The 27945-nt window shown below is 49.7% G+C and overlaps 1 protein-coding gene and 1 pseudogene across 4 annotated transcripts in view; both read left to right on the top strand.

The window, feature by feature from the left end:
• GSG1L (GSG1 like) overlaps positions 1–27945 on the top strand; it is a 183751-nt gene that overhangs the window by 84301 nt on the left and 71505 nt on the right. For all 4 annotated transcript variants that reach the window (XM_036225852.1, XM_016136793.2, XM_036225853.1 and 1 more), the window contains exon 3: positions 27373–27525. In XM_036225852.1, coding sequence (XP_036081745.1) covers positions 27373–27525 — 153 coding nt within the window. The remainder of the gene's footprint in view (positions 1–27372; positions 27526–27945) is intronic.
• LOC118607478 lies at positions 11636–11754 on the top strand (annotated as a pseudogene).

The raw sequence follows: 27945 nt of genomic DNA, 5'->3' as shown, positions 1-27945 counted from the left end.
TGGTAAAATCTGCCCATTTGCTGTAGGGTAGGGCATTGACAGAGTGTGTCAGGGACATGAGAGTGAAAGCATCCTCATCCTGTCCCTTGGGGCACAGGACAGAGGTGTTGACTCAATGACAGTTGCTCAGGTGGCTGAGGTGTGCTGACTGCACATAGAGGCTGGACCCTGGCTAGAGGCAGCAGAGAAAAGCTTGATGATCATGTTTAGCCCAGCTCACAACACCAGGCTTTACCCTGCCAGTAAATACTAGTTCAATATGTCAAATCTGTCTATACAAATAGTATGTTCAAATGCTATGTTGAAGCAGTTGTGGAGGATGAGGGGGTTTGAGGAGGTTCATGAGCATCAACACAGGATGCCTCTAATTGTCTGTGTTTGGAGAGAAGGCTGGTGTATAGCATTGGGTGCCAAACACCGCTGGACTTGAACCCTGTGGCAAATAGTGCTGGTGAGTTGTCCAGTGGGTAGTGCTGAAATCTGGGGTCATGAGAGAAAACAAAACGCAGAATGAACAAAGGGAAAGGAGATGGGGAGGAAGTCACAGGGAATCCAGGTCAGCATCTGCATCAGAGAATTTCATCTTTCCCTAAAGGTGATTGGTAATATCAATTGCGGCCAGTCTATTGTAATTGAGTAGGGAAACCTGTTAGGTTAAATAATAAGTATATAAGATGTATTTGGTTATAAGTATGTGAAGGAAAAAGTATAACTATAAGGCTATACATGTTGAGAAATATTTCATAGTTATGTTTTGTTGGGAGAAATAGAATATACTGGATCAATAGAATTAGACAAATATCTTGCACAGCAAGGTACTTGGAGACACAGGCATGATAAAGAGGTGGAAATTGCAGTTTTGACGTTCTCGTGGCCACAAGAGAGGTGGAGGAACTAGAGTAGCACAGAGGAGAGAGAAATAAGCCATGTTCAGGGTGATGGATAAAGGTGTGTGTGGGCATGGTCACAACAGGGTAAATAGTGAGACATTGACGAATTTGTTTATTGTGTTCTGTTCATCGGTACAGTTGGTTAGAGGACACACTGGGCTGGGAGAAGGCAGGAGATAATCTCCTAGTAGTCTTTGGGGGTTGGCTTGAGTTATCAGACATTGTGACATCCTGATGCCCTGGTCTCCCTCCTTGTCTCTTGCTGCTTCTATGGTCAAGGCGGAGTACTCATCTTAGGAGGGGGCTACAGTTTAAGACACATCACTAAAATAGGAACTTGGACAAGGAACTAAGACAGAAATCTTGTTATACATGTATCTGAGCTATCAAGCCAGTTCCCTGATTAGGCAGGAAACTCAGTTATATAAACTGGGGCATAATTGAGAAGGCTTTTGAAGGACAGGTGAGAGTTTTTGAAGAAAGATAAGGGAGTGAGGAATCCAGTTAGAGAGTATGTGTCTTGTATTCATGTACCTGGAGTTGTGGAAGATGAGGCTGGAACAGTTAGTAGGGGTGAGAGTTAAAAAGGATATGTCAGATGAAAGGCTATGGACTTTAAATAGCGGAAAGAATGATACTTAAAATCTTTAACAACCCACATGCATCAACCATAAGAATAGATGCTGGCCGTGGTGCTGCGGCAAGTCTTGGAAGAGAAACCTGAGCTCTTGGAGAGAGATGGGAGCGGTGTGTGTGGGACACCTGGGTGCAGGGAGGTGGTGCTCAAGATAGCAACTATTTTTTGGTGTCAACTCATATGAAAGTCTTTCGGTATCTGAACCATCAGAATGGCTGCACTGGTGCATATCAGGTGACCACCAGGCCTGAATTGATAGCGGGGGAATGCCACAGCTGGATTCGTGCTTTGAAAAATGGCTCTGATCACAGCAAATGTTTGCTTACCAGGTGGATGATGGGTAATAGAATTTAGTATGGATAGGAACTCGGGCTGATTTCTTTCCAACTGACGGAATGTAAAAGTTTCTAGTCCTTCTTATCCTGGGCCTGACCAGAAATCACCGGCTTCCATCTGGTCCCCATTCCTTGTGACTAAACGTATCCCCAGCTCACTACGTTGTCTGCTGTTGGCCACTGCAGCCCAAGCTGCCTCTGTCCTTGGCTGCTTGTCTCTGCTCAGCCCTGTCTGGACACTCCTGCTGTGCCTTGCTCTTTTCTCCTCTTTTGAGCAGGAGAATTGGCAATCTTCTGGGATTTAATTACAGGTTCCCCCAGGGCCTTTCAGCCCATCACAGGGCTGCCGCTGGGAGGGTGACGGGAGCATGTGGTGATGAACAGCGGCTTCCTGGCATGGTGGCTATACCTAGTGGCCAGCCCACGCTCCTTGGGCTGCTCTGCATTTTCCTGAGCAAAACACGTCTCATTCCCATTTTGCAATATCAGATAGCAAATGGGGAAAACATTTGCAGCAGGAGAGAGGATGAAAGGGAGAGGGCCATGCAGCTGGGTGGAATCCAGAGAGCACAGCGGTTCCCCTGGGCGTGGTGCCTGCTTCTGAAGACCCTTGGAAGAGCTTTACACCCGTTAAATGTAATGGATGTAAATTGTTTAGTAATTCTATTCATCTTAACTAAGTTGGCCCGGTGTGCTGACAGCTCAGGTCCAGGTGGGGATTTTTTGACCTCAGGCAACCATGGTAGAATCCAAGAAAGTCCACAGATTAGGGTCAGCAAATACACAGCGGGCACATCACTGTTCTCCATTCCTCCACCCACGGCAGACATCGCTAATTGATCATGGCACCACTGAGCCTGAATGTTGTAGGAGCTTGGATATGAATGCTGGTTATTCAGGACTCGGGCATTGCTTAAAATATGACAAACAAAGATTTTTTTTTTGTCCTCTTGAACTACACCGACAATGTAGGCACTCGAGTATGCCTTAAAGGCGGACATTTTGACCATATCACAAGAGGTCCCTTCCCCTCAGTCAAGATTCCTCAATATTTGCCCAATTCAGCCTTGTCTGAACATGTCATTTGTCACAGGGTAGGATGGACCCTCATTGGGAGAGATAGGATGAATCCACTCACCTCTGCACCCTTTGTTCTTGGTCCTGGGAAATAGGTAAGCATTTAAACTTCCTGTCTCCCATGTTCCTCCTTCCAGGTGAAAACCACATGACATGGACTCTACATGATTAACTAAAGGGTAATGTGGAGCCCATTTCATTCACTGTAACTTCTTCACTCTGTGTGGTCAGGATGAGCCTGACTCCACTCTCCATGGGTGGGCGTGGAGTCCAGGCCAGGCCAGTTGTCCATCTTCTTGGCTGCCATGATAGGTGCTGGATTCTAGTAGGCTAATGAGGCTCAGGCCTGGCGGGCACGCTGTGCTTGCTGGGAGAGCGGAGCTCTCTTTCTGCTGGGCTGTTGGTGGGATGTCAGCTTGGAGCTGCTGGTGAATGTCTTTGTCTCCCCTTGGGGAGATCCTGCAAAAACACTGATTGGGGTTGAGCTTGGCATGTTTTGAGGAACAGAAAGACAGAATGTCTGGGGAATGGGGTGGAGGAACAAGTGGTTGGAGATGAAGCCAAGAGGAAGGCAGGGTCCAGATTATGGAAAGCCTTGAAGGCCACAGTAGGGAATTTGGAGTTTATTCTAACAGCAGTGGGAAGCCGTCACCACTTGGAGCGTCCCCACATCCTCCAACCTTGTTTGCCCCTGACTCATCCCCCCGTATGAGTCACCAGGTTTAATTAAGAGTCGGAAGCTTTGCTAATAACTTGCTCATCGAAATGGGCCAGTCGCTCCTCTCTCTGGGCCTGTTTCTACTCTGGTTCATGATGGAATTAAACTAGTTCAAGGGTAACAAAAAGATTTCATCTTTCATCCCTCCTCTGTTCACTTGGTAGTGCCTGCCTAGACAGCTTGGTGGAGAAGGATTGTGAGCATTGCCCAGGCTCTGTGGGAGAGTGCCGTGATCAATTAGCAATGTCTGCCGTGGGTAAAGAAAAGGGAGTTGTGAAGCATTCATCTCACAACCACATGCTCCTGGAGGTGTCTGCTATAGCATTTTATGGGCCTTTAAGTCAGATGTATCTGCAGCTTGGTGCACCAGACCAAGAATAAAAATTTCTAGCAAGTTAGGGAGCTGATACAGGGCTTCCCACTTTACAAAGAGTTCCTCGTGGCCAGTTTCTCCTTCAATTCTCACAATCTGTTACATTTGCCTCCCATTCAGCACCCTTCTTCTAGTAACCACATCCAGTATTTTTGAGGGGTCACCAATTCCTGCCTATGCTCAGGCCATGTGCTTTGGTCTGAGGTCTTGAGACCCAGGCCCATGCCATCATAGACCCCTGGCCGTAGTGGTGGGTTAGAGATGAATCCATGACCACACAGAGCCTGAAATGTGATGAAATGTTTGCTGCAACCCCTAGGAAGGGGGTTGGATATAGGCCTACCTGTGCTGGGGCTGTTTCCTGTGGCCTCAAGAGCTGATTTTCCATGTGTCCTCAACTCGACATCCAGTGATGTCACATTAGTAGCTCAAAATCAACCACAGTATAAGTATTTGCCACAAACCAGTTATTTCCCCCGTGACATCCAGCTTGCCAGCAGCACTCCACTGGCCTGGGGTCTGCTACTGCATGAAGCCTGAGACCCAAACCACAATGTGGAAAGTGGAGCCAAAAGATAGAGGGCCAGGTCCTGAGTCCAGCTATTTCTGAAGCTAGACCTGCCTTCACACGTTCTAGCTGACAAAAATTATTCTTCTGTTTAAGCCATTTGTGTTGTACTTTCTATCCCTCACAACTAAAAGATGACTGATATAAATTTTATATTCAATATGCAACAAACAGATCGTTTAAACTCATCTCTTCAAAACTTTGTGGCTAGTTCTCCAGTGCTTTAGGAAGAATGTTCAAATTCTCACCTGGCACCCAAGATTTCCCACGGTCTGTCTCCACTTTCTCTCTCTGGCCTCAGATTAAGGCATCCAGTGCTCCGGGTTGATTGGACTTTTAAATTGCCTTCAGCAGTCTCCTCCTTCCCCATCTCTGGGCATTTGAACATTCTATTTCCTCTACCTGTAATACCTCTCGCTCTCTCTCATCTGCATCCCTGTCCTTGTGTAAGGTCCACAGCCCCACCCCACCCCAACTTCCCCAGCTTTCACCTGCCCCTCTGTACCAGCCCATAGTACTTACTAGATTGTAGAGCATCAACGCCGGGCTCAGTAACTCACCCAGATTTGAGCCCCTTGAGGTCAGGTCCATTTTTTAACACTTCAAGATATTGTGCTTGTTACACGTCTTGCACAAAACAGGCCACCGGGAAATACTTTTTAAGTCAATAATTGCATTTTCGACCAATTAGAGTGATCTGCAAATATAACTCAAATGAAAACCCTCGGAACTCCTAGCCACATTGGCCTTCCTATTGCGAGAACAAAACACAAAGCAAGACTGTTTCCACCTCAGGGCCTTTGCACTTGTGATGCGTGGATTTCTCTTCATCCAGCTCTTCACTTAGCCGACTTCTTCTCATTACTCAGAATTCAGCTCAGATGTGACCTCCTCATAAACACCTTTCCTGGACAGTCTTAACTAATGTAGACCCTTGACACTTTTGTGCACGGAACCATTTAATTATTTCACTAATAATTATGAATGATTAAATAGCACTTATAATGGACTGTTCTAAGCACATATAAGAATGCATTAACCTTTTTTGCAGTTATCATTTCACAGTATATATGTATATCAAATCATCATGTCATACACCTTAAACTTATTCAGTGTTAAATGTCAATTATATCTCAATAAAGCCTGGGGGGGTGGGGAGCAGAAGAAAATATATTAACTTATGTAATTTTAACAATCCCACGAGAGAGGTGCTATTGTTGTCTCCATTTTACAAATGAACAATGAATATCTTAAGGTGGGTTCCCTAAGAACAGAGTCTTAGGATAGGGGTCCGAGTGCCCCTGATTTAGGCGATGCTTTCAGGAGAAGCAAGTGAAGGAAGCAACACATGGAAGGTCTAACCAAGGCTGGGGAAGCTCGGGAGAGTACATTGCACCACAGAGCTGGTCCCACCTTCAGCCAGAGTGGAGGGGAGGGGCCCTTTCCTCCTCGCCGGCTGCCTGAGGGGTTAGAGGGAATGAATATAACCCTCCGTGTGAGGTGGATCCAATTTGGCCAAGATCAATTTTCTGCAGAAAATGGCAATGTAAACGTTTAGTGACCTAAAATTGCAGCAGCTAGGGGGTGTTGCTCCCACTGCAAGGGGCTCTGGCAGGGCGCCAGTAGCATTCACTGTGCAGGGGTTAAACGTTTTGACCAAGATCCCACCGAGGAAGGGGCAGAGCCGGGTGTGAACCCATGCCACCGGGCTCCAGGATCTACACCGTCAATCACTCTGCGATGGCTTCACTGTCTGAAAGGATCTAATTGACTTCTTAGCTTGTTTATTTTCTGTCTCTGCTAGGGAGCAGGCTTGTTGTTTCATTAACAAGATGTCCCCAGTACCTTGAACTGTGCCTGGCAATGGTGCTCAGTTAGCATTTGTGGAGTGAATGAGGACTGCTTGGGGCCCACATGGCCACGATGCCAGGCTGACTGCGCGCTGGGGTTTGTTTGCTCACCACCCTGCTCTGTATGCCCAATCTTTATTTATGGCCCCACAAGGCCTCTGCTGTTCATGGGTTTCTTTGCTTTCATATATTTCTTTTCTATCTGAAATAGAAGTCTGGTAAACTCCCCCTAAATCACCAGACTTTCTTGGCAGCTCGCCATGCGTTCAGACCCCACCCTGCCCCTGTCTACTTCCTGTTTCTGAAACCAGCTTTGTGTGTGTGTGTGTATGTGTGTGCATGTGCACATGAGGTAGAGATGCTCTGAGGCAGAGATGCTTCTCTGTCTCCACTAGCAGTTGCCCCAGCACTCAGCTTGGGCTTGCCTCAGAGCTCATCAATACTGGTGTGGTAGTGGCTTAATTATGTCTGCAATCAGGAGCCATTTGCTCCTTTCTTGGTTGCAGGTAGGTTCTCATCAGAGCCCATTTGAGATCTCGGCCCTTCTATTATCACACAAATGATATGAGAACAGTAATCACAGGGCTGGAAGAGTACCGCCCGCCACTTAACTGGGGCCCCTTTCAGCCACTTGTGTGGGTGTAGCCAGGGGTGATCATCAAAATATTTAACAGCTGATAGGAAGCTGGTTAGATGCAGGACTTACCTATCAGCCTGGCTACACCCTTTCCCCTGCCTCCCCCATTTATATGTTATTACTTTGAATAGTAATAGCTCTAATATAGAGGATACAACCTATAGCCAGGCTTATTTGTGCTTTAGAAGCATCATCTCCTTTAATCCTCAAGAAACACCTCTGCGAGGCATTATCCCCACTTTGCAGGTAAGGAAACTGAGGCTTGGGAAGATAGCCATTTTTCCCTTCTTCATGATCATCATATTTTAAGTGCTACGGAACATCGCGTCCAATGATGTGCCAAGTTCACATAACGATTCTCCTACTGCCGGGCCATTCGTATTGTTTCTAGTCTCTTTGCTGGTGTACGTAATGCAGCCATGACTGTCTCTGTATCATTAAAACTCCTCGAAGAATTCATTTTGGACAACTATATAATATTTCATATTGTCAACAAAAATGTGTGTACGAGGATACTAATGGCGTCATTACTTATAATAGCGAAAATTGAATGTAATTAAAACACACAGAAAAATGCCTCTGAGATGATATTAAGGAAAGCAGCAGGGTACAGAATCGCATAGTCAGCGCTCCTGGTTATGGGATGGGGAAACTGACAGATGCAATACAAGAAGAAAAGGAAGGAACTATCCCCCAGTTCTACCGGTGATTATTGCTGGCTGGTGACCTTAGACAGCAATTCTTCCTTTTTCCTTTTTCTATATTTTCCAGATTCTGCACAATGAGTATGTATTACTTTTAAATTTTTACAAAACTAAAATGATTAAGTGTAGTCTGTGAGTTTAGCTCATTGCTCTAGACTAAGGTTCAGCAAACCTTTTTTAAAAAGGGCCAGATAGCAAATATCTGGTTAGTAAATATTGGCTTTCTAGGCCATATGGTCTCATTTGCAATCTCTGCCACTGTAGTATGAAAGCGGCCATCGACAACACATAAGTAAATGGACGTGGCTGTGTTCCAATAAAGCTTTATTTAAAAAAACAAGAGGTGAGCCAGACTTGACCCTTGGGTCATAGTTTGCCAACCCCTGTTCTAGCCTACCCAAATTATTGCTTTTCTTTAAAACAACACAACACAACACAACACAACACAACAAAACAAAACAAAATGAAACAACAAAACAAAAAACTGACTTGAGGGGTGCTGGGGCAGCCAGGTGGAGCCCAGAACAGGGCACTAGCTACAGGCCGAAGTGGTGCTAGAATGCCTTCTCAACCCCTTGGATCCCGTCCACTGCAGGAACCCTTTAGCCTCAGGGCCTAGAAAGCTCCATGGCACCATGCAGCCTGTTCAAATCCCGGTTCTGACGTTTACTAGCTGTGTGACCTTAAGCAGGTCGATGAACCTCTGTGTCTTAGTCTCCTTGACTATAAAATGGGGATAATCATAGTACATACTTCATAGAGTTCTTTGTGAAGATTAAATCAGTTGAAATAGGTCAATTGATTAGAACAGCACCAGTAATATAGTAAATGCTTTATAATATTAGCTATTATTATTATTTCTACTGAACAGAAGCATTTGGTTCTTTGGGATATCACAAAATTTTTCTTTGTCCTAAATGTCTAGTATGGAAGGGTATACTTTACTTAACTGCTCTGTGATCATGGGCAAGTTCCATAGCTTCAATGAACCTTGGTTTTCTTAGCAATAAAATGGGGCTATTAATGCCTCTTCAGAGAATTAGCAGTGCTGGCTTATACAGAGCTGGGTGGAATGTGGGGTCGTAGGGGGTGCTGTGTCAGCTCCTTTACCTTCCCCATCATTCCGTTAGAATTACCCTCTCAGGGCCAGGCCACAGGCATGCAGGGGCTGGAAGAGGAAGAGACTGAAGCTTTCTATTGGATGAGACACTGAGCCGAGTACTGAAGGGTGTGTAGCTGGCCAGACAGACCAGAACGAGGACAGGGAGGGCCTCAAGGGAGATGGAGGAGCACTTCAAAGTCTCAAGGTATTTGAGGAAGTGAAGATGTATCAGTTATCTCTTGCCACAGTAACGCTGCATCCAAACCACAGCCCTCCAGGGGTGTGGGAACTGGCTGGTGTCCTGCTGACCTCAGCAGGATTGTTCACATGCCTAGGTGAAGTCTGAGCGTCGCTGACCGAGGCTGGCCTCAGCTGGGGTGATTAGGATTCGGCCCATCTCTGTGGGTCCCCCATCCTTCAGCAGGCGAGGTCCAGCATGACCTTGTGGTGAGAACAGGGGTGCAAGAGAGAGGGCACCCCCGGTTGTGCAACATGCTGCGTCCTGCCCGCTATTGCCCCAGTGGCTACAGCAAGTCACGTGGCTGAGCCCGTAGGCTGAGTAGGGGGCAACTGCCGAGGCCACAGATGCAAGAAAGGGTGACGATTTGGGACCATGTCTACAACCTACCACACAAGGAGTTCATGGGGGCTGAAGGGCGTGGGTCTGGGCAAACTGCAGATGAGGTAGCAGAGGTCACAGTGGACACATTTGGGGAGAATGGACTTGAGGGGCCAACGAGAAGTGTGGAGGAGGCGGGAGACTGCTGTGACCACAAGAAAGGACAGCAGCCTGACCAAGGCCGCAGCAGACGGGGTGGAGAGATTGATTGCACCACATTTGTCCTGTGAAAACCAAGGCATCAGGCTGAGGCACTTGGTCTGTTACACAGATGTCGCAGATGGCCCCCGGGATATAATTGGCCTTGGCCTCTAAAGAAAGGTTAATTGCTCAGATCACACAGTCTGAAGCTTCTAGAACTGACAGAGCAGCTCTCCAATTAAGGACCCGGAGCTGCTGTCTCCTCTGGTCACTTGGCCAGGGCTGTGGAGGGGCAGAGAGGCCAGAGGCCCCACCAGAGCCTCAGGGAGCCACAGTCCCCATGACAGCCTTACAGGGACAGTGGAGGCTAAAGGCTGTTTTGGCTGCAAGAAACAGAAAACTCATTCCAGCGGGCTTGAGCCTAAGGAGGCACTTGCCGGCTCAGATAACTTCGGGGTAGATCTCGGTCATGCAAGCTGGGTCTACCTTGCTGACAGGAGGCAGCTCTTAGCATGGCGTTCCTGTGCCAGCTTCATTCTCAGGGGGGCTGTGGAGTGGCAGAGATCCCCCCAACAGCTCTAGGCTTCCATCCTTCCCAGTTTAGCAATCCCCAATAGCAAGGGAACACCTCTTTCCCAAAGTCAGGGCTGGCTCTGATTGGCCCAGCTTCAGTCATGTGCCTGTCTTCGAACCGGTCACTATGGCCTGGGTCACAGTCCAGCTGGAACTGGGAGGGGTGGTCTGCCTACCACACTATAGCCCGAAGGCTGAGAGTCGGGGAGCTGTGGTCCTTGGAAGGAAAAGCAGGTTCTGTTCCCAAAAAGGAATGCTGGGCGGCCCAGGACACAGGAGCAGGAATGGTGGCAGAGACGGGGTCTTGGTACCTACCAGGGCCCTGGGGGTCACGTTGGAGAGGAAAGACCCTTAGGAACTGTTGTGTATGACTGCGCATTTCACAGATGAGGAGACTGAGCCAAGAATACAATCATTTCGAAATGCGAAAGCGGCTGGGAAGACAATTAAACAGGATGTCAGTGGGAGGGCCTGGGGAAGAAGGAAAGGCTGGATTGGTGGAGAGATTGGGCCCTTTCTGGATCTCGTCTGGGACCTGAGTGGAGAAAAGGAGCCAGCTATGTAAGGATAAGAAGAAAGAACATTCCATATGGAATGGCTAGGTGCAAAGGGCCTGAGGCTGGTGCTAACTTGGTCTCTTAGGGCCGCCGGCTGATGGACACACCAACATGTCAACATGTGGCTCCCAGACTCCCCATAAGCATGGGTGAGAGCTGGAGAGGCCACACACCATCTTTTCTCTGCATTCACTCAAAAGTGATTCATATTTTTGTTCAGACCCTAGTGATCAGGACTAGTCACACAGCCCTTCCTACTTGTAGGGGGCCCTGGGGAATGCGGGAGATCAAACATCTATTCAGTGAGAAGTAAATGTTCCCGCAGGGGAAACTCACTTTCCTTCAGCATCTTCCACCAGAAACTCTTATTTAAAAAATGTTTGCACAACATACCGGCTAGAAGTGCTATCTCATGGATGTTTTAATTTAAATTTTATTAGTAGTAAATTGGAATCTACTTTTCCAGATGATTTTAACTATGTTCATTTCTTCTTGGTGAATTATCTGGAAACCTAACCTTTTGGGTCTCCTTAAAAACATTTTTTTAAACCTCAAACATGAAGCATTTGGTAGCTATGAATTCAAAGGCCCCATCTAGTTTGCCATATTCTCTTGGATTCTCTGATCTTTAAAAATACCAAAAGAAATGCCATTCATATTGGCAAAGGCTTTGTGGGTGCCTCCCAGATGAGAGAATAAACCCCTGAAGTTGGTGAGTCTAGATATTTTTAGAATCTTCTGCTAGAGTGATAAATCCAGGATCCTTTTGCATAAGGAGGTGGGGGAGGGGCGGGGGGTGGGGAGAAGCAAGAGCAAAGACGCAGTCTGGTTTCAGGGTAATAAAATAAAGATTGGTCTAGGGCCATGCCACCCTGAACAAGCCCGATCTCATCCAATCTTGGAAGCTAAGCAGGGTCGGGCCTGGTTAGTACTTGAATGGGACATGGCCTAGGAAGACCAGGTGCTGTAGGCATAAAAAATAAAAAAAATCAAAGGACTGTAAGCTGACAAGGTCCTTGCAATCTGTGAGGTCAACCAAAGGTTGCCTTGCCTAAAAAGAAGGAAAGAAGGAAGGAAGGAAGGAAGGAAGGAAGGAAGGAAGGAAGGAAGGAAGGAAGGAAGGAAGGAAGATCGGAGTGCAAGAATGACTCAGGCAGAATCGGGCAGAACCCCGCCCGTGAATGTCCTGCTCAGAAGTCCATCGTTAGTGCTACAATAGCCCTTCACGCACTCCTGCAGATAAGCCCTAAAAGATTTCAGTCCACATTTAAAAAAAATTCTATGCATGTCTTAAAGATGCTGACGTGAACTTGAATAGCATTCCCCCGCTTGTGTGGTCTAGCCTCGTGCATAGAAAGAGTTAAAGAGATGTCTGTTGTGAAGTCCCAGGTTGGAGCCCAATGTGCCGCTAGGCGCTCTGTGACCTTGCTTAATTCTTGTTCACTCTGGGGTGAATTTCTACCATCTGAAAAATGAAGCGTCACGGACACAGTGCTGATTGGATTTCGAGGTCTGTGGTTGTACACTGGTATCCCAGGGCCCCACTACCGCTCAGCTGTGTTTAATTGACTCACGTGGTGTTGGAAAACATTAGAATTCATTGCTGATTCAAAATGAGGAGTTTTCACATAAAAATCAGGATTTCTGGCTTCTTTTGAAAAGTTGAAAGATTTGGCAGCCCTGGCTACCCACTCCCTCCACTTGGCTGGGGCCAAGCTGCCATCTCCGCCTTTGCCCTGGCTGTGGGCCCTCCAGATAGCCGTTGTCCTGTCATCCTGACGTGCAAGCAGAGTGTCACTTCCCATTTGTTACTGCGCTTGCGCCTTTACTTTAGTAAGAAAGTACGAGATTTCTTGAATCCATGTTTCTCTCCACGGTGGGAAAAGCACACACCAAGGCCCTGAAGTGGGAATGAGTTTTGTGCATTTGTGCACAGAAAAGAGGCTCAGGGAGGAAGGGAGATGAGGCTGGACAGGTGGGTGGGGGCCAGGTCATTCAGGGTCCTGGGAGGAACTTGGGTTTTATTTTGAGCGTGATGGGAAACCATTGGAGCATTGGCGGGTTTAAAGGAGGGAGGTTTGATGTACTTTATAGAAAGATCTCTTTGGCTATGAATAATAATAAATGTTAGGAAGAAAAATAAAAAGGATGGGGAGTAGGGAGTGATGAGGAGGGACTTTAAATATTAGGATCAGGGAAGACGCCACTAAGAAATGACATTAGGTAAGACTCAGAGGAGGGAGGGGAGATCAGGGAAGAGCATTTCAGGCAGAGGGAACGGCACGGAGCAGCGAGGAGTCCGGTATGACTAGAAGGAAGTGAGCGAGGGGAGGAGCGGGGGAGATGAACTCAGGTGGTGGTGGGGGGGTGGAGCTAAAGGCCATTGTACAGGTAGCTGCTGACCCTGACAGGTGAGTGGCTCCCTGGAGGACTTCGGAGGGTCTCTGTCTTGGCTGGGCCTTCCTGGGGCCTGAGTGTGGAGAGGAAGGCGGGTGCTGCAGTCTGCCCCCTCCGGGCCCAGACTCCAGGCCCGAGCTCACTCCCGCTTTGGGGCTGCGCACCCTCTGCAGCCCCCAGGGAGAGCATGAAGGCTTCATCTGTGACCGCTGGCTGGCCTTGAGGGAGTGCTAGGAATCAGGGTTGACAGCGTCGGGTGGGAGTGTGGCGGCCACCTTAGGTGTTTGTCCTAGTGAGACACGTGTCCGATGCGATCCAGTGTCCTGAGGGGTGAGCCCTCTGCTGCTGCCTTGGTCACAGTGTCCACCATTGTCCTCAGAAATCCCCACAGCAGTCTCCCCAGGGGTCAGCGTTGACCCCAGGCTCCCGCCTCCCTCCTCTGTCTGCGTGGCAGCCAGCGTGAACTTGCGGACCCCCGATCTGACCACTCTCCTGGCAGAAGCTCCCATGGCTCCCTGCTGCTCCCTAGATAAAGTGGTCTCCTTTGCCCAGTTCCGGCCCTTAGCCTGTGGTCCAGCCACACCTGTGGTCCTAACTCCTGGACCCCTCTTGACTTTCAAGATACCCAAGAGGCAGCACCTCCTTCAGAAACTCTTGCTCCTGCATGGGCTGTCGCTGCGCTGCTGGCCTGTCTGCTTGTCTCCCCGAGTGTGTGGAGTGGCTCTTCGTCTTGGCATTTCAGCTCCATCGCTAAGCGGCCCAGTTAGGAAATAACGAGTTACACCTGTGGGCATCTCTGTGCCCCGGGCCGTTTCCACTCAGGTCGTTGCATCCTCACTACGACCCTGAGGTGGGCATTGCTGGATTTCATTTCACAGGTGAGGACATTGAGCCTAGCAGCATTTAAATAACTTGCCCCAAATCACGCAGCTGGTAGGTGGAAGAGGTGAGAGTTGAACCCACTCTGTCTGGCTCGAGCCCCCTGCCTTCGACCCCCTTATTCCTCCCCACTGAGACTGAGGTAATGAGTGAATCACTGAACAAATCCAGGTCACCAAACCTCCAAACTGGCCGTCTCCCTCCCTCCCTCCCTCTGCAGGGAAGCTTGAGCCAGCCCTCCGGGCCTGCAGGCCTGCGGTCCTCACCACCAACCCGTGGGTCTGCACTGCCTGGCTCCCCTCCCACCCCTCCGCCAGCCCCCCGACGTCAGAGTCCCTGGCATTGGCCACGCTGAAGGATCTGCCTCCCTGCCGCCAAATGTCACCCCAGGGGGCAGAACCTCTAAAGCCATGGCCTTTTCTCATCTCTTGGGCCTCATTACCCTTGACCTTTCGGCGGCATTCTCAGGAGCAGCTCCATCCTCCTTGTAGCAGCTCCTTCCCTTGGCTTCTTGGCTGCCGAAGGAGTCCGGCCGTCTCCGCCTTTTCTCTTGATTGTGTCATTTCTTCATTCATTCATTTAACAAATATTTACTGAGCGCCTCTGTGCCAGTGCCCAGCGCTATTCTGGGAGACAGTACCGAACAAGCCACACAGAATCCCTGGTCATCCGGAACTCTCACGACGTGGGGGAGGAGACCGCCCAGAACTCCACTGAAAGATAACACCATGTCAGATAGTGCAAAATAAAACAGAATAAAGGTTAGAAGGTGACAGTGTTGGGGTGGTGGCCACTTTACATGGAGTGGCCACTGACATCTGAGCTGGGAAGCGGTCAACCAAACAATGCCGGGGAAGGGCATTCTGGACAGAGGGCACAGGAGGTGCAAAGGCCCTGAAGTGGCTGAAGCGTGGTGGGAGAGGGGCTATCAAAGGGTAGGCAGTGGCCTGACAACCTGGTGAGGCTTCGAAGGCCAGAGCAGGAGTTGGAGTTTATTGCATGTGACGGGAACTCTCCAGAAGGTTGCAACATGGGGGAGAGACTTGATAGTATTTACATTTTTAAAAGACTCTGTCTTAGGACATGGCCCAGGCAGGCATCAGGACCCCCTGGAGCACTTGTTCAAAACACAGGTGCCAGTCTCTGCCTCACCTGCAGCCTCAGAATCCCTGGGACCAGCCCGGGAATATGCATTTAATGAGCACTTATAAATTGAAGAACCACTGCTTCAGGCAGAGATTCTTAACCTGGAAATTCCCAAGAGGTCAGTGCACAGAATTCAAGGGATTCAAGAACTTGGTGGGCGAATTATTACATCTTTACTCTCACAAGCCACTAACTGGCAGTTAATATTTCCCTCTGTGATGCGTGGCATCCTAACCCCACCTGGCACTTCGTCGCCAAAGGGAGTCTCAGAGTTTCGTGTCCCGTTTGCGAAGGTCTTGTAATAACACTTCCTTCCTCGCCGCTTCCAAGTTGTGGAAGTTATTAGACTTGCACTAGATCTTGTTATTTCATGCATTAGTAAAGAAGCATGTGGGTTAATATTATAATCTGATTTTTAAAAAATGTCTTGATTATTTCAATATAATTGGTTTCCTTTGCAATCCTCTGTATGTGTATTTTATCCATTTAAAACCTTATTCAGAGAAAGCATTTAGGCTTCATCAGACGCCTTAGGGATCCATGGCCTAGGGAGGTGCAGAACCCCTGCAGAGAGCTGGAGGGGACTCAGACAGAGCTGGGTACCACTCCTGACTCCCCTTGTCAGCACTGTGGTACCTCAGGCAAATCACTTTTCTCCTCTGTGCCTCAGTAGTCTCACCTATAAGATGGATCTTGTAATGCCTAACTGAGATATTTAATGGGAGGAACCAGCCAGGCCACCCAGAGGGCATCAGGAGGCACACTTTCTCCCACTGGCACTCAGGGTCTTGAAGCCAGCCAGCTTCATCATGCAGAGGGCGCTGGGCTGGCCGGGTTTGAATCCCGGCTCTGCCTCTTACTGGTGGGGCTCCTGGGCTGGGCACTAAACCTCTCTGTGCCTCAATTTCCTCTCATCTATAACGTGGAGGTAATGACAACACCCAAGTCATAGGATTTCTGTGGGGACGAAAGGAGCTTATTACAAGGGCCCAGCACCATGCTTGGCATTGTCTGGTTGACATAAAACATGGTCGTTGTTATTGACTGTGTGTCTCGCCCCTCAGGTTGAATCTGGGGCTGGACCCAAGTCCTGTTCCCCTGAGTACCCCCTATAGTAGCTGACATAGAGTCTGGGTTAGGCACTGGTTTGGTGCAGTGACTGCCATTTTTCAGGTTTAAGAGAAGAAGACACTTACTTTAGAGGTCAGGATTGGGGACGGCAAGTCAGAATGACATCAGGGCCACAGGGGACCCCAGATTCAGCAAGGGGGTCAGGGAGGCAAAGGGCAGTGGGCTAGAGCATGCCTGGTCTTGGGGTCCTGGGCGAATAGTAAATTCTGGTCATCCACTTGTACAGTGTCTCCCCACCGCTCATTTAGCCGGGCTCTGTTGGACTTGAGACAGATGAGCCCTTGTCTTCTTTCCAAGCCTTAATGTTCTCAACTGTTAAATTGGGACAGCTGGAATGTATTGAAGCCTATCTTGAGCTAAGACTGGATTTTGCCTTTTTACATGTCTTATTTAATTCTCTCAACCACCCTCTGAGGCAGATGAGGAAACTGAGGCTAGAGAGGCGAAGTTACTTGCCCAAGGCCACACAGCAAGTCTGTGGCAGAGCTGGGATTTGCAGAGCTGGGATTGGGCCATGGGTGGTCTGGGTCCCCAGGCCATGCCCTTAATCACTGGGCAAGCATTTCCTTCTTTTCTCCCCTCCACAGTAACCAGCCCCCGTTTATGTTCACGGGCATGTTTCTGAGGGGACCACTCTTCTTGCCTGGCAGCTGGAGAGAAAGCGGCCCGTGTCTGGAAGGTACAGACACTCATGCAGCGCCATTCCGGGCATCCCATGCCGGCCTCCTCCCTGAGCCCTGCTCGGCTCTGCCCCTGGCTTCACACCGTCTGGCTTCCTCTCCCTCTCACTGCTTTCTTCCAGCTCTCATTGTGACAGACCCTGCTGTGCTGTGGGGTGGTTGCCTGGGCTGTGGCCTTCAGCCTCCCCGGCAAGAAGCTATAGGGAAGGGCGGGGACTATGGAAAGGAGAGCACCTGCCTGCCTGCAGGGGGCAGCACCACTCAGCTCTGGCCTTGGGCTGCCTACGGGAATGTGGCCCTGGCCTGCCAGATTTCCAAAAGAATCTAGATTTTCATGTGACTTTTCCCACTTTCAAATGTTGACATCTAATTCAAAATTAAAAAAAAATTACATATACCCAAGGAGAAAGAGGGAGGCAGAGAAAGAGAGCAAACAAACAAAGAAGAAAATAGAACAAAAAAACCTCAAAACCTGTCTTCAGGAAATAGAACAAAAAAACCTCAAAACCTGTCTTCAGGACAGTTTGCAACTTCTGACCTGCCCTGTCCTATTTCCTTTGCCTGCGCAGCCGCCCCATTTTAGAGATGGAAAAGGGGAGGCCCGGAGAGGTGAGAGGACTTGCCCAAGCTGACGGGGGTCGGAGTGGGGGATGGGGCCTGCGGTCGACCTTGAACGTCTGCGTTCTTCCCACCACACTCCTCTCACCAGCCTGTGTGGCCGGAGTTTATTTTCAAGGCCAACTTCTGGATCCTAACGAGAAAGAAAGATCATTGATGCTGAAGGCCAAGGTCACCATGACACACCTCAAATGCTCAGTGATTGTCCCGGATTCCACAGAGTCGTTTCTAAAGGGCACGTCTGCCAGAGTCATTTCTAAATTGACAGGGACTGGAGCCTTTTTGAACTCTGGGGGCAATAAGGCATTGTCAAAAACTGTTCCAATGATAAACTGATTTGTCCCTTTGTGAGGGCAGGAGAAGGACTTGGTTTTCTGGGCCCAGCTTGCCAGCATGCCACACCAGTGTTTACGCAAGACTTACGGTGTGCCAGGAGCTGGACTGGGAAGGTTTGCTGCTGCATGTTCATTTAACTTACCCAGAAAACATGTGAGGTTAGTAGTGTGGACTCCATTTTATAGCCAAAGAGTCAAATCGTTACAGAAGGGTCAATGGTCAAATCCAGACCTGCTTGACCCCAAGTCCAGGCTCTCCCCACCTCAGTTAGGCATCTATCCTGAAAGTGGTAGAGAAGCTTTCTTCTTTGCTGAGGTCTGCCTGGGGGCCACAGCGGGGACCAGGGTGGTCAGGAGAGGCTTCTTGGAGGAGGTGATCTTGGATGAAGAAAGAAGATGTTTTAGTTTCTCGTTGCTGCTGTGACAAATTAGCACATGCTTAATGGCTTTCGAACAACGTGGATTTGTTATCTTATAGTTTTGGGGACCGGAATTCTGAAGTGAGGCTTATGGGCTAAAATCGAAGTGTTGGCAGGAGTGCCTTCCTTTCTGGAGGCCCAGGGAGAGCCAGTGTCCTCGCTCATTCCGGCTTCTCCAGGCTGTTTGCATTCCATGGCTCCTGGCCCCGTATCACTCTGACCTCTGCTTCTGTTGTTGTACCTGCTGTTCTTGACTCTGACCTGCTTGTCTCCCTCTTATAAGAACCCTTGTCGTTACATCGGGCCCACTGAATAATCCAAGGTAATGTCCCCCTCTTAAGATCACAACCATGCCTGCTAAGTCCCTTCTGCCATGTAAGGGACTTTTGGACGTGGACCTTCTGTGGAGATTAGGACATGGGTATCTTTGCAGGCCATTATTCAGCGGCCCCAGAAGAGAACAACACTCCCAGGGCTGGAACCCTGCTGGAGGCACGAGAGAGCATGGACTGTTCAACCAGCAGCCTGTGCTGAGGGTGCATGTGGACAGGGCCGCTTGGGATCCGCTTGTCAAGGGCACTGAAAGCCGCACTAAGGCATTCGAATTGCATCCTCTAGAGCAATGCCCCTCACACTTGACCGTGCATCCGGATCAACTGGGGATCTAGTTAAAATGCAGATCTCGAGTCAGTCGGCCTGGTTGGGACCGAGATTCTGGAGCCCTCACGGGCTGCTGCTGCTGCTGGTCACGGACCCTGCTTTGAGTCATGAGGCTCTAGCAAGGATAGCTCTAGAAAAGATGGTGATGCTGAGAACAGTCCCACCCAGGCCCTGTGTTTCCAGAGCAGCACACTGATTGGCATTTGAATGGTGTTCCATTCCTAGTGTTTTTGTACATCCCACAAAAGTAGCCACTGAAGGCCTCCAATTGACCTTCAGTCAAAGTCTAAAATGTTCTGTCTGACTCATTATAGGAAGACTCCCAGTGTCATGACCTTGGACACCTCACAGGACCTCTCAGGCCTTCATGGGACAAATATGGGGACAGGATGGACAAGATGACTCCTGGGAAAAATTCTCACATTCCTGCTCTTGGCTCAATTAAATCAATCTGGGCATATTTTTAGAGCCGAATGTCTTTCCCTTTTATCTAACTTTTAAAATTGGCACCCTCGTGGGGGGTGACGTGGTGCTTGCTAGAGCCCCCGGTTCCTGAGCAAGCTGAGAGTTTGCTGGGTAGTTCACTTCTGCATGTAACTATCAGGGAGGTTTCTACAAGGTCTTCAGATGTGGCATTGCTGCAGAGTGTCAGGGCTAAAAATGACTTTAGATGTCATCCTCTGGGGGCTATAAACTAATGCTCATGAGAGCTAGGCAGGAACCATGAAGCAGCGAAGGGTGGGAGGCGGGGTCTGTGCCGACCCAGAATCATGTGCCCTGTTTGAGCAGGGCAGCCCTAGCTCAGCCCCACAGTTGTCATCATGTGGGGCTGTGGGTCCAATATTGCCCCATCCAACCATTTTGCAAATGAATCCAGAAATCTGTATTTTTATGTGAAGTCTCCTATTTTTAAATGTTGATAATGAATTCAGATATTTTTAAAATGCTGTGTGGGCCAAACAAGACATTTTCGCGGGCTGGATTTGGCCTGTTGGCAGCTTGTTAAAGAAACCACTTGCTCTACCAGGAGGGAAACTGAGGCACAGGGGCCTTCCAGAGGTCCCACAGCGACAGGGCTGGAACCCAGGCCTGCTGATATGTGGTATAGCCATCATTCATTGGTCTCACCGTAGCTCCTCTTTGAGGCAACCCCTCTTCTCCCAATCCTCGGTTCTGGTGCCTTTGATAGAGTCACCCCATTCCCCAGTCATACTGCATCAAGCAGTCTGGGAGGTGGGAGACCCTCTCCCTGCCCTGCCCCCAACCTGCTTCATGATATGAGCCCGTCCTAACTGCTCTCTGGGCTAACTTCTCATCCGAAGGTGGAGGGCTGGGGGCTCAGCGACCCCGAAAGTTCCTCCCTACGGCTCCGAGGCCTCCGGCCTTTCCCTCCCGGCCCCCGTGCGTCCCTGCCTCTGAGCTTCTAGTGTTGACATTTCGCAAACAGCAGCTGTCATGGAGCTGGAGCCATTTCCAGCCTCAGAGGTCCTGGCCCATGTCATTTACATGATTTAACATGCTGGGTTTCAGGGAGCGCATCACCGAGCCCACAGCCAGCGGCCATTCGCTGTGACTTATTGATTTGACATATTAAACTGATGAGTTTTGGGGGAAAAATGTTTTCTCTTGAAATGTCGTTGTATCTTGGGATTTCATATCATCTTGCAACAATTCCCTCTGCTCCCTGTAAGGGTTTTATTTGTCCAGTGGCTGAGACACAATTGTTCCAAGCCGCCCACTCCTTGGCTACGTCCCATGGGAACAACAAGGACAGCAGTAATAGTATCCGCTAATGCTTATGTAACATTTACTGTGTCGGGCACTGCCATAAGCACTTTATTCATCAGTTAACTCGATTTATTCTCTCAGGAGCCCATGAAGTGGGTACTATAGCTATTCCCAATTTATAAGCCAGAAAACAGGTTCAGCGGGAGCATGTCACTTGCCCAGCCTCCCAGCGAGTAACTGGCGGAGATAGGCGTCAGCCCAGGTGGCCTGCCCAGGTCTGTACTCTTTACCCCTGCACCTCGCAGCCTCTCGTAATTATTATAGCTGCTAATAATTATACTTATTAGAAAGTAATAGTAATGCTTAGCTTTCTCGAATACTTTCCAAGTGTCAGACTTGTGTAATTTATAGATATTTTCTCATTTAATGCTCATGGCAAGTCTATTATGCTCATTTTTCAAATGAGGAGCCTGAGAAACAGAGAGGTAAAGCCCCCAGCTGAGGTCACACATCCCAGATACGCTTCTCACCCATGTTTTCCGCTCAGCCAAGGAGCTGGCTCTGGAAACTTGTCTTAGCAAGGGAGCGATCCGGGAGAAAGGGAAATCGTCCTTGCCAACCTATCAATTCCATCAATGGAGGGTCAGAGTTGGCGTTACAAAGCTGTTTTTTAAAAAGGCAAAAAGTGCAGCTAACAGGATTAGCTGTCACCCCACAAGCCCCGGTCCTGATGAGAAATCATTTCATTTCTTCTGCTCCTAGAGGTCACCTGTTCTCTGCTGCAAATCAAACCATTAGCAGCAAGTTTCAGAGACTTGAAACAATCATCTCCGTGATTAGCGAGCCTTTCCTGGTGCCATCAAGGCAAGGCCCTGCGGTTCCCGCCCAGAGGCTGCCAGCCCCACGGTGTTTCCGACTTCCTTTATTCACATGTGCGTGCGTTCCATAGCACTAATAATAAAAGTGAGCACTAATCGTAGCCAGGCAATGTGCGACTGCTTCATTATTCCCGTTCCACCTGCTTTCTATTTGCCAGATGCCAACATCTACCGCCTGGCATCGACTCGATTTTTCCTGAAGTCGACTTACTCTTTTATACATACATTTAAAGGGGCGGCGCTCATGTTTGAGAGCGCATTGGCATCCTCCGGAGGGCCCCTTAGAACACAGAGCTGTCTTCCTCTCGGGGTTTCTGATTCAGTAAGCCTGGGCAAGGCCTGAGAATTCACATCCAAAGTTCCCAAGTGCTGCTGCTGCCAGTGGAGTGGCCACTTTGAGACCACTGGCTTAGAGCCGTTACTTTAATTAGATCCTTTGCCCTAAAAATGATGTGTCAGGGAGGGTTCCCAAAGTGAGCAGAATCTCCCAAATGGTTCAAAGAAAGGCGCTTTCATGAAAGAACTCCTTACAAAAGTGTGGGAAAGGGCTAAGAAACTGAGACTGCCCCCCCTCCCCCGCCGCCCCTAAGGCTGGCTTCAGAGGGGAGCATCTACTGACCTTAGGCTCGAAGGAGAAGAGGGCGGGAACAGTGCTCAGGACCTTGTCAGAGCTGCAGCTGCGGCTATGAACCTCGGAGCTGTAGTCACAGGTGGGATGAGGAAGCCACTGCCAGAAACGTGGCTCAGGGCAGGGAGGGAGCAGGGCGGAAACACGCTGGCCTCTCTCCTCCAGTCTTCAGCTGGTGTCCCTCATGCTGACCCAGGGCCGGGGGACGGGGGGATGTAGTTCTGGGAGTCAGTCCCCTGGGGCACAGAGCAGGGCGGCGAAGGGCAGAGAGCAATGGCAGGGAAGCGGGGAGAGGGCAGCGAGAATCACCAGCACAGAAGGTAACTGTCGAAACGTTCTTCAAGTCCGCCTGGGAACTGTTGACGATGCTGAGCCCTCTCATAGTTTTAAACAGTTAGCAAGCATTGGAAAGGTGTTAGGACGTATTAACACCAAATAGGGACTCTTTCTTGATTGAGGTGTTAAGAATTTAAAAATTAATGAAAAGGCGAATAGCTTTTTGCTTTATGATTCAGGGAATTTAATGTTGTGGTTCAACCCACTTAACACCGCCTCTCTCCTGGCGGGAAACAGACACATAGGTAGCACCCCCAGACCCGGCGTTGCCCACCCGGGGGGACTTACCCGCTCACTTTGGCATCGGCAGAGGGCTGCCGCTGGGGGTGGAGGGCAGGCAGGTGGAGGTGGGGGCTGGGCCTCGGAGACCAGGGAGAGCCTCTGGGCAGCGGGGCGCTGGTGCTGGCAGGCGGCAATGCGCACTGAGGTGCTGTTGGCAGGGGTGGGTGGGACACCCGGGGTGTCACTACACCTTCACAGCCCCCTCCCCTGGATTACTGATGTTTCACGGATTCTACCCCCCACCCTTTCTGCTTTTGCACCACACGCCTTTCACAGGTGGGTGCCATCTATTAGACAATTTCAGCAGATTTTTAAGGAGTGCCTGGGCTTGCCAGTGACCCCACATCTCTGTCTGAGCTCCCGCTGCCTCCTGGACATCCCCGCTGGAAGTCTCGCAGCTGCTATAGACTCTGCATGTCCAGACGTGGCCTTGTCACCCTCGCGCCTTAGCACGAAGAACGTAACCACCTGCTCAGTTGTCCAGACTGGAAACATGGCCCCACGCTGGAGTCCTCCCTGTCCTTTGCCACCATGTTCATGGGTCAGCAGTCAGTCCAGTGAGCCCCCTCCTTGGGAGTCGTCAAGTTCCCCACTTGCCCTCACTCCTGTCCCAGGCCACCATCATCTCTCACATGGAGTTCAGTGAAAGCCTTCAGCTGGTCTCCCTGCCCACACACCCTTCCAGAGCGGGTCTCAGTACTGTCCCTTGCTGAGAACTACAGGACTCTACCTGCCTCTGCAGCATGGGTCAAGCCCCCCTCCTGAGCCCGGCTTCCAGAGTCAAGACCCGCCTGCTCTTCCCCTGGGATCACTGGGAACCTAAGGACCCCTTCCCCTTTCCTACTTAGTGGCCATCCTTTTGCAGGAATCTTGGTTCAGGAGATGTTTGGGATGCTGGAGAGCATGTAGATGAGAGCCGTGGCCGGGGAACCCTGCACCCCACACCCAGACCAGCCCCTGTGACCAGCTTAAGCATGGAGAATTTCAAAGGGGCCACTCCATCCTGCCAACTGACAAACTCCCTACCCGTGCTAGTCCTACAGTCAGAGAGGCCTGGGTTTGAATCCAGACTATACTATTACTATCTAGCTCATCTGTAAAATGGGGACTACCTCACTACCTTACAAGGTTGTTAGAAGGGTTGGGAGATGATACCTGTGAATACTAGTGTCTGAGGTCTGATCCCCTGGAAGCAGAACCTGGGGTGAGGGTCTACATGCAGGTCATTTATCAAGGAAAGGCCCCAGGGGAGAGCGGTAAGGGAATTGGGAAGCAGGACAGAGAAGGGAAGGAGGCAAGTAAGGGGACAATGTCAGGCCAGGGCCCAGGGACGCAGCTGCAGTCTTGACCCAGGGGTGGGAGTTGGGGTGGGGGTTGGGAGCTCTGTAGCTGGATCACATCAAGGGTTGTCTGAGCTAGACCCCTAGGGCAGGGCCACTGGGCAGCTGCTGGTTAACCACAGCACAGAGGGAAATGTAAGTTTCCAAACATTTTCTGAATGATGATCACAAAACAGAGACAAGCTGCCCAGGGACAATCCTCCAAGGAGAGAAACACTTTAAAAGAAGAGGTACGAGAGGGTTGGGTGGAGCACCGTTGTCTGGTGTGACTTGACATGTGATACATGCCTAGTAACTAACGGTTGCTCCTTTTTGTGACTATTGTTGCTATTATTAGCATAACAACAACAACACTTCTTATCGTTATTAATTTTCTTGGCTTGGGTGGGCTGAAACTTTCAGACAGATTCTCCAAGCCCAGTGGACAGACAGAGAAGTAAATCCGATGAGAATAAGAAGCATAACCCCGGCCAGGCATCTGAGAATCTGGTGCCTGTTTCTCCGTGGTTAACTTACTTCCTGAGCATCCCAACCCCTACGCCCATCTCATCTCCCATCCCATCTGAGAGAGCTGAGCTGGGCCCTGCTGCCAGGGGAGATGTGGGGGCAGAGGCTTGGCTCAGGGCCCACGCAGACAGGATGAGAGTACCCCCTGGGGGTGTGGAGGTGGTGCAGGGGAGGCAGCTGAGTCAGAGCCACCATGGTGAGGGGTGTCTTCCACCCACCAGCGGGGGCATCAGCAGCTGGAGGTGAAGGCTGTTAGGAGGGAGAGGTGGCCTGGCTTGCCCTGCGTCTCCTGCCTCCCTCCCTGCTGCCTAGTGGGCCTTGGGCCAATGAAGGGCCCGGGAGGCTGCGAGTTTGCGGTGCCAGGGGGTGTTTTAACAACATCCAGGCTGCCAAGTGCACATTATTCTCTTACAGAAATCCAAGGGATTGTCCAGGAGCTGTGGCATTTTTGTAGTAATAAACAAACAAACAAACAAATAATAAAGGAAAAAAAGAAAAAGAGGAGTTCCCCAAAGCTCTAAAAGCCTTGTTGTGCTAGGGATGATAGTGGGCATTTGAGAACCTGCATTCTTCCTCAGGGAGCAGATAGAGACTCCGAAATTGCTGTTTGTTTACTTTGTTCACTAAATACTACATTTGGCTGTCCCTTGGACAGTCCAGGTGGAAGGAACAACTTGTGCGAAGGCAGAGAGGTAGGAAAGATCACGTTTGACAGTTTCAGAGAACAAAAAAGCTGAAAATCAGGACTCTTAGTTGTAAGTGATAGAAATTCTACCTGAAACTGGAATAGGCAAAGACAAGGTATGAATGGAAAGAACAAATGACTGGCAGCGTTAGGCGCGGCTGGATCTGGGGGCTCAGAGTCATCGGACACAAGCTTCCTTAACCTCTTGGCTCTGCCTTCCTTGACACCGGCTCTGCCCTCCAGAAGGCCCTTGCCACTTGATGACTCAGCCATCTCCACTCTTACATCTTCCCAGCCTCAAAACTCACAGAAAGAAAGGCATTTTCTTTTTCAATACTTTCAGCAAAAATCCTATGGCTGACTTTTTTTGGGTCATGTGCCCATCTCTGGCTGGGTAAACCTGGTCCATAGTCTTTTCTTTAAAGTATGGTCCTTGCTCAAACCATATGATTAGTGTGGCTTGGAGGTAAGTGACGTGGTTGTGTTCCATCTTCTCTCGACTCTCAGAAATCTTATCTGCCCCAACAATTTCATTCCTCCCTTCTGAGTGTGTCTCTAACTTTGACTCTCTCAAGAGCCCCTGGGCTCCATTTCGAGTCCCCACCATGTTCCTCCCATAAACAACTGTAACAATGCACAATAATTGAGCTCTCACTATGTGCTAAGCACGAGCTCTTTACATTGCCATGTCACTGAATCCTCACAACACAACAATACTATGAAATGGATGTTATTATGACCCCCATTTTATAGATGAAGAAACTGAGGCATAGAGAGGTTCTTCCCAGAACCAATGACTAGAGTGAGGGGGGACATGGAGCTCTGATTGGCCAGATATGAGTCATGTGCCCAAACATAGTGCCAGGATGTGGATCGGCTACAACTGAATGGCATAGACTGAAAGAGGAAAGGGGCTCTCTAAATAAAAAGCATGCAGAGAGAAGGGGGAGTAATGTGGGATGGGAGAAACAGAAGATGCTCTCAAAACTAGGTAGCAAATGATGGTAACCCAATTTGGGAGAAAAGAGAGCTGCGCTGTCTTAGGGGTTACAAAGAAGGTTTGAACAACCAAACCGCTAGGAGGCCAGGGGTGCATCTGGCCTTCAGGGACAGCTGGAACCGGGCGCTCACACGGTTAGGATGTTTGGACGCTCATCTGAGCCTACCTTCCGGTCTGCTTCAGGGTTTCCAGGCTCAGATACCCAGAGTAGGGCTTTGATTGGCCCTTTGATTCTAGGTCACATGATCACGCTGGACCAATTAGCTGTGCCCAGAAGGGTGGGACCAAGGCAGAACATATCGAAGCTGTGAAAGTAGCAGTGGTGGTTTTAATAAAACAGTGGAGTAGGGTAGAGGACTTATAAAAGCGTAGGTGTCCTTTAGGGGCAAGGATGATGGATATATGAGTTGGGATGCTTATAGCTGCAGGTAAAAGAAGACATCACACTGACCGGCTTAACCACAGGGAAGCCTTAAGGGCTGGTGATTGCGTGGTCCAATGAGGTCACCTTTCCGTCGCTCTTCTTAGTAACTCTTCTCAGTGTCAGCTCCATCCTAAGGGAGATGCCCTCCTGGCCATTAGGTGGCTCCCAGTGGCAGTCATCTAAGATGGGAAGAGAAAGAGAGGTACTGACATCGTCACAGGATGGAAGTTCTTCCCTCTGATCTGAATGGGCCCACTTACTGGTCACGTGCCACCCTGGACCAGTAACCACCACCCCAAGAGTGCCACAGTCCGACTGACTTAGGCTTGGATTTCCGAGCTGGTCTGGTGAGGAGTATGGGTGGCCATGATGGCCTTACCCTGATTGGGACCCACCCTACAACTGAGGTCTATTCTAAAACGACTCTATCCCCTGACAAAAGGGCGCGGGGTGGAATGTACACAGGAGCATCCGCCCTGTGTGCCCCTCGTCTCACAGCCTCTGCCTCTGTTGTGCAGGGGTCCTGTGGCTGTCGGTGGTCTCCGAGGTGCTCTATATCCTTCTGCTGGTGGTTGGCTTCAGCCTCATGTGTCTCGAGCTTTTCCACTCCAGCAATGTCATCGACGGGCTCAAGCTCAATGCCTTCGCGGCCGTCTTCACGGTGCTCTCAGGTAAGGCAGAGGCCCCGGGCAGGAGCAAGGACACGCCATAACTAACCCTGTGCTTAGAGCAGGGGGAACGTGGGTACTGGAGCCACCCTTGGGCTAAATCCTGGTTGTTCCATCCTGGTAAACTTGGGCCAATCACTCCTTTTCTCTGAGCCTCAGTGTTACAATTTGTGGAATGGGATTTATCCTCTCACTTATTCACTCATTCAGCATGTGTTTATCAAGTGTCTGTCATGTGCCAGGCACTGTGCTAGTAAGAACCTCATTGTAGAAATGAATGGAAACAGACAGTTCCAGTGCTCGTGGAGCTTAACAAATGTGGCAGAGAGAGGTGGATTATCTTGAATGTATTCGGGAGATGAATGCCCTACGGCTTGGTGATGGATTGGATCTGTGGCATGAGGGAGAGGGAGGTAGTTGTGA

Source organism: Rousettus aegyptiacus, unplaced genomic scaffold (assembly GCF_014176215.1).
Source record: "Rousettus aegyptiacus isolate mRouAeg1 unplaced genomic scaffold, mRouAeg1.p scaffold_m13_p_8, whole genome shotgun sequence".
Taxonomy (NCBI): domain Eukaryota; kingdom Metazoa; phylum Chordata; class Mammalia; order Chiroptera; family Pteropodidae; genus Rousettus; species Rousettus aegyptiacus.
Note: the sequence above shows the minus strand (reverse complement) of the source record. Positions and strands in the feature narration are given on the sequence as shown.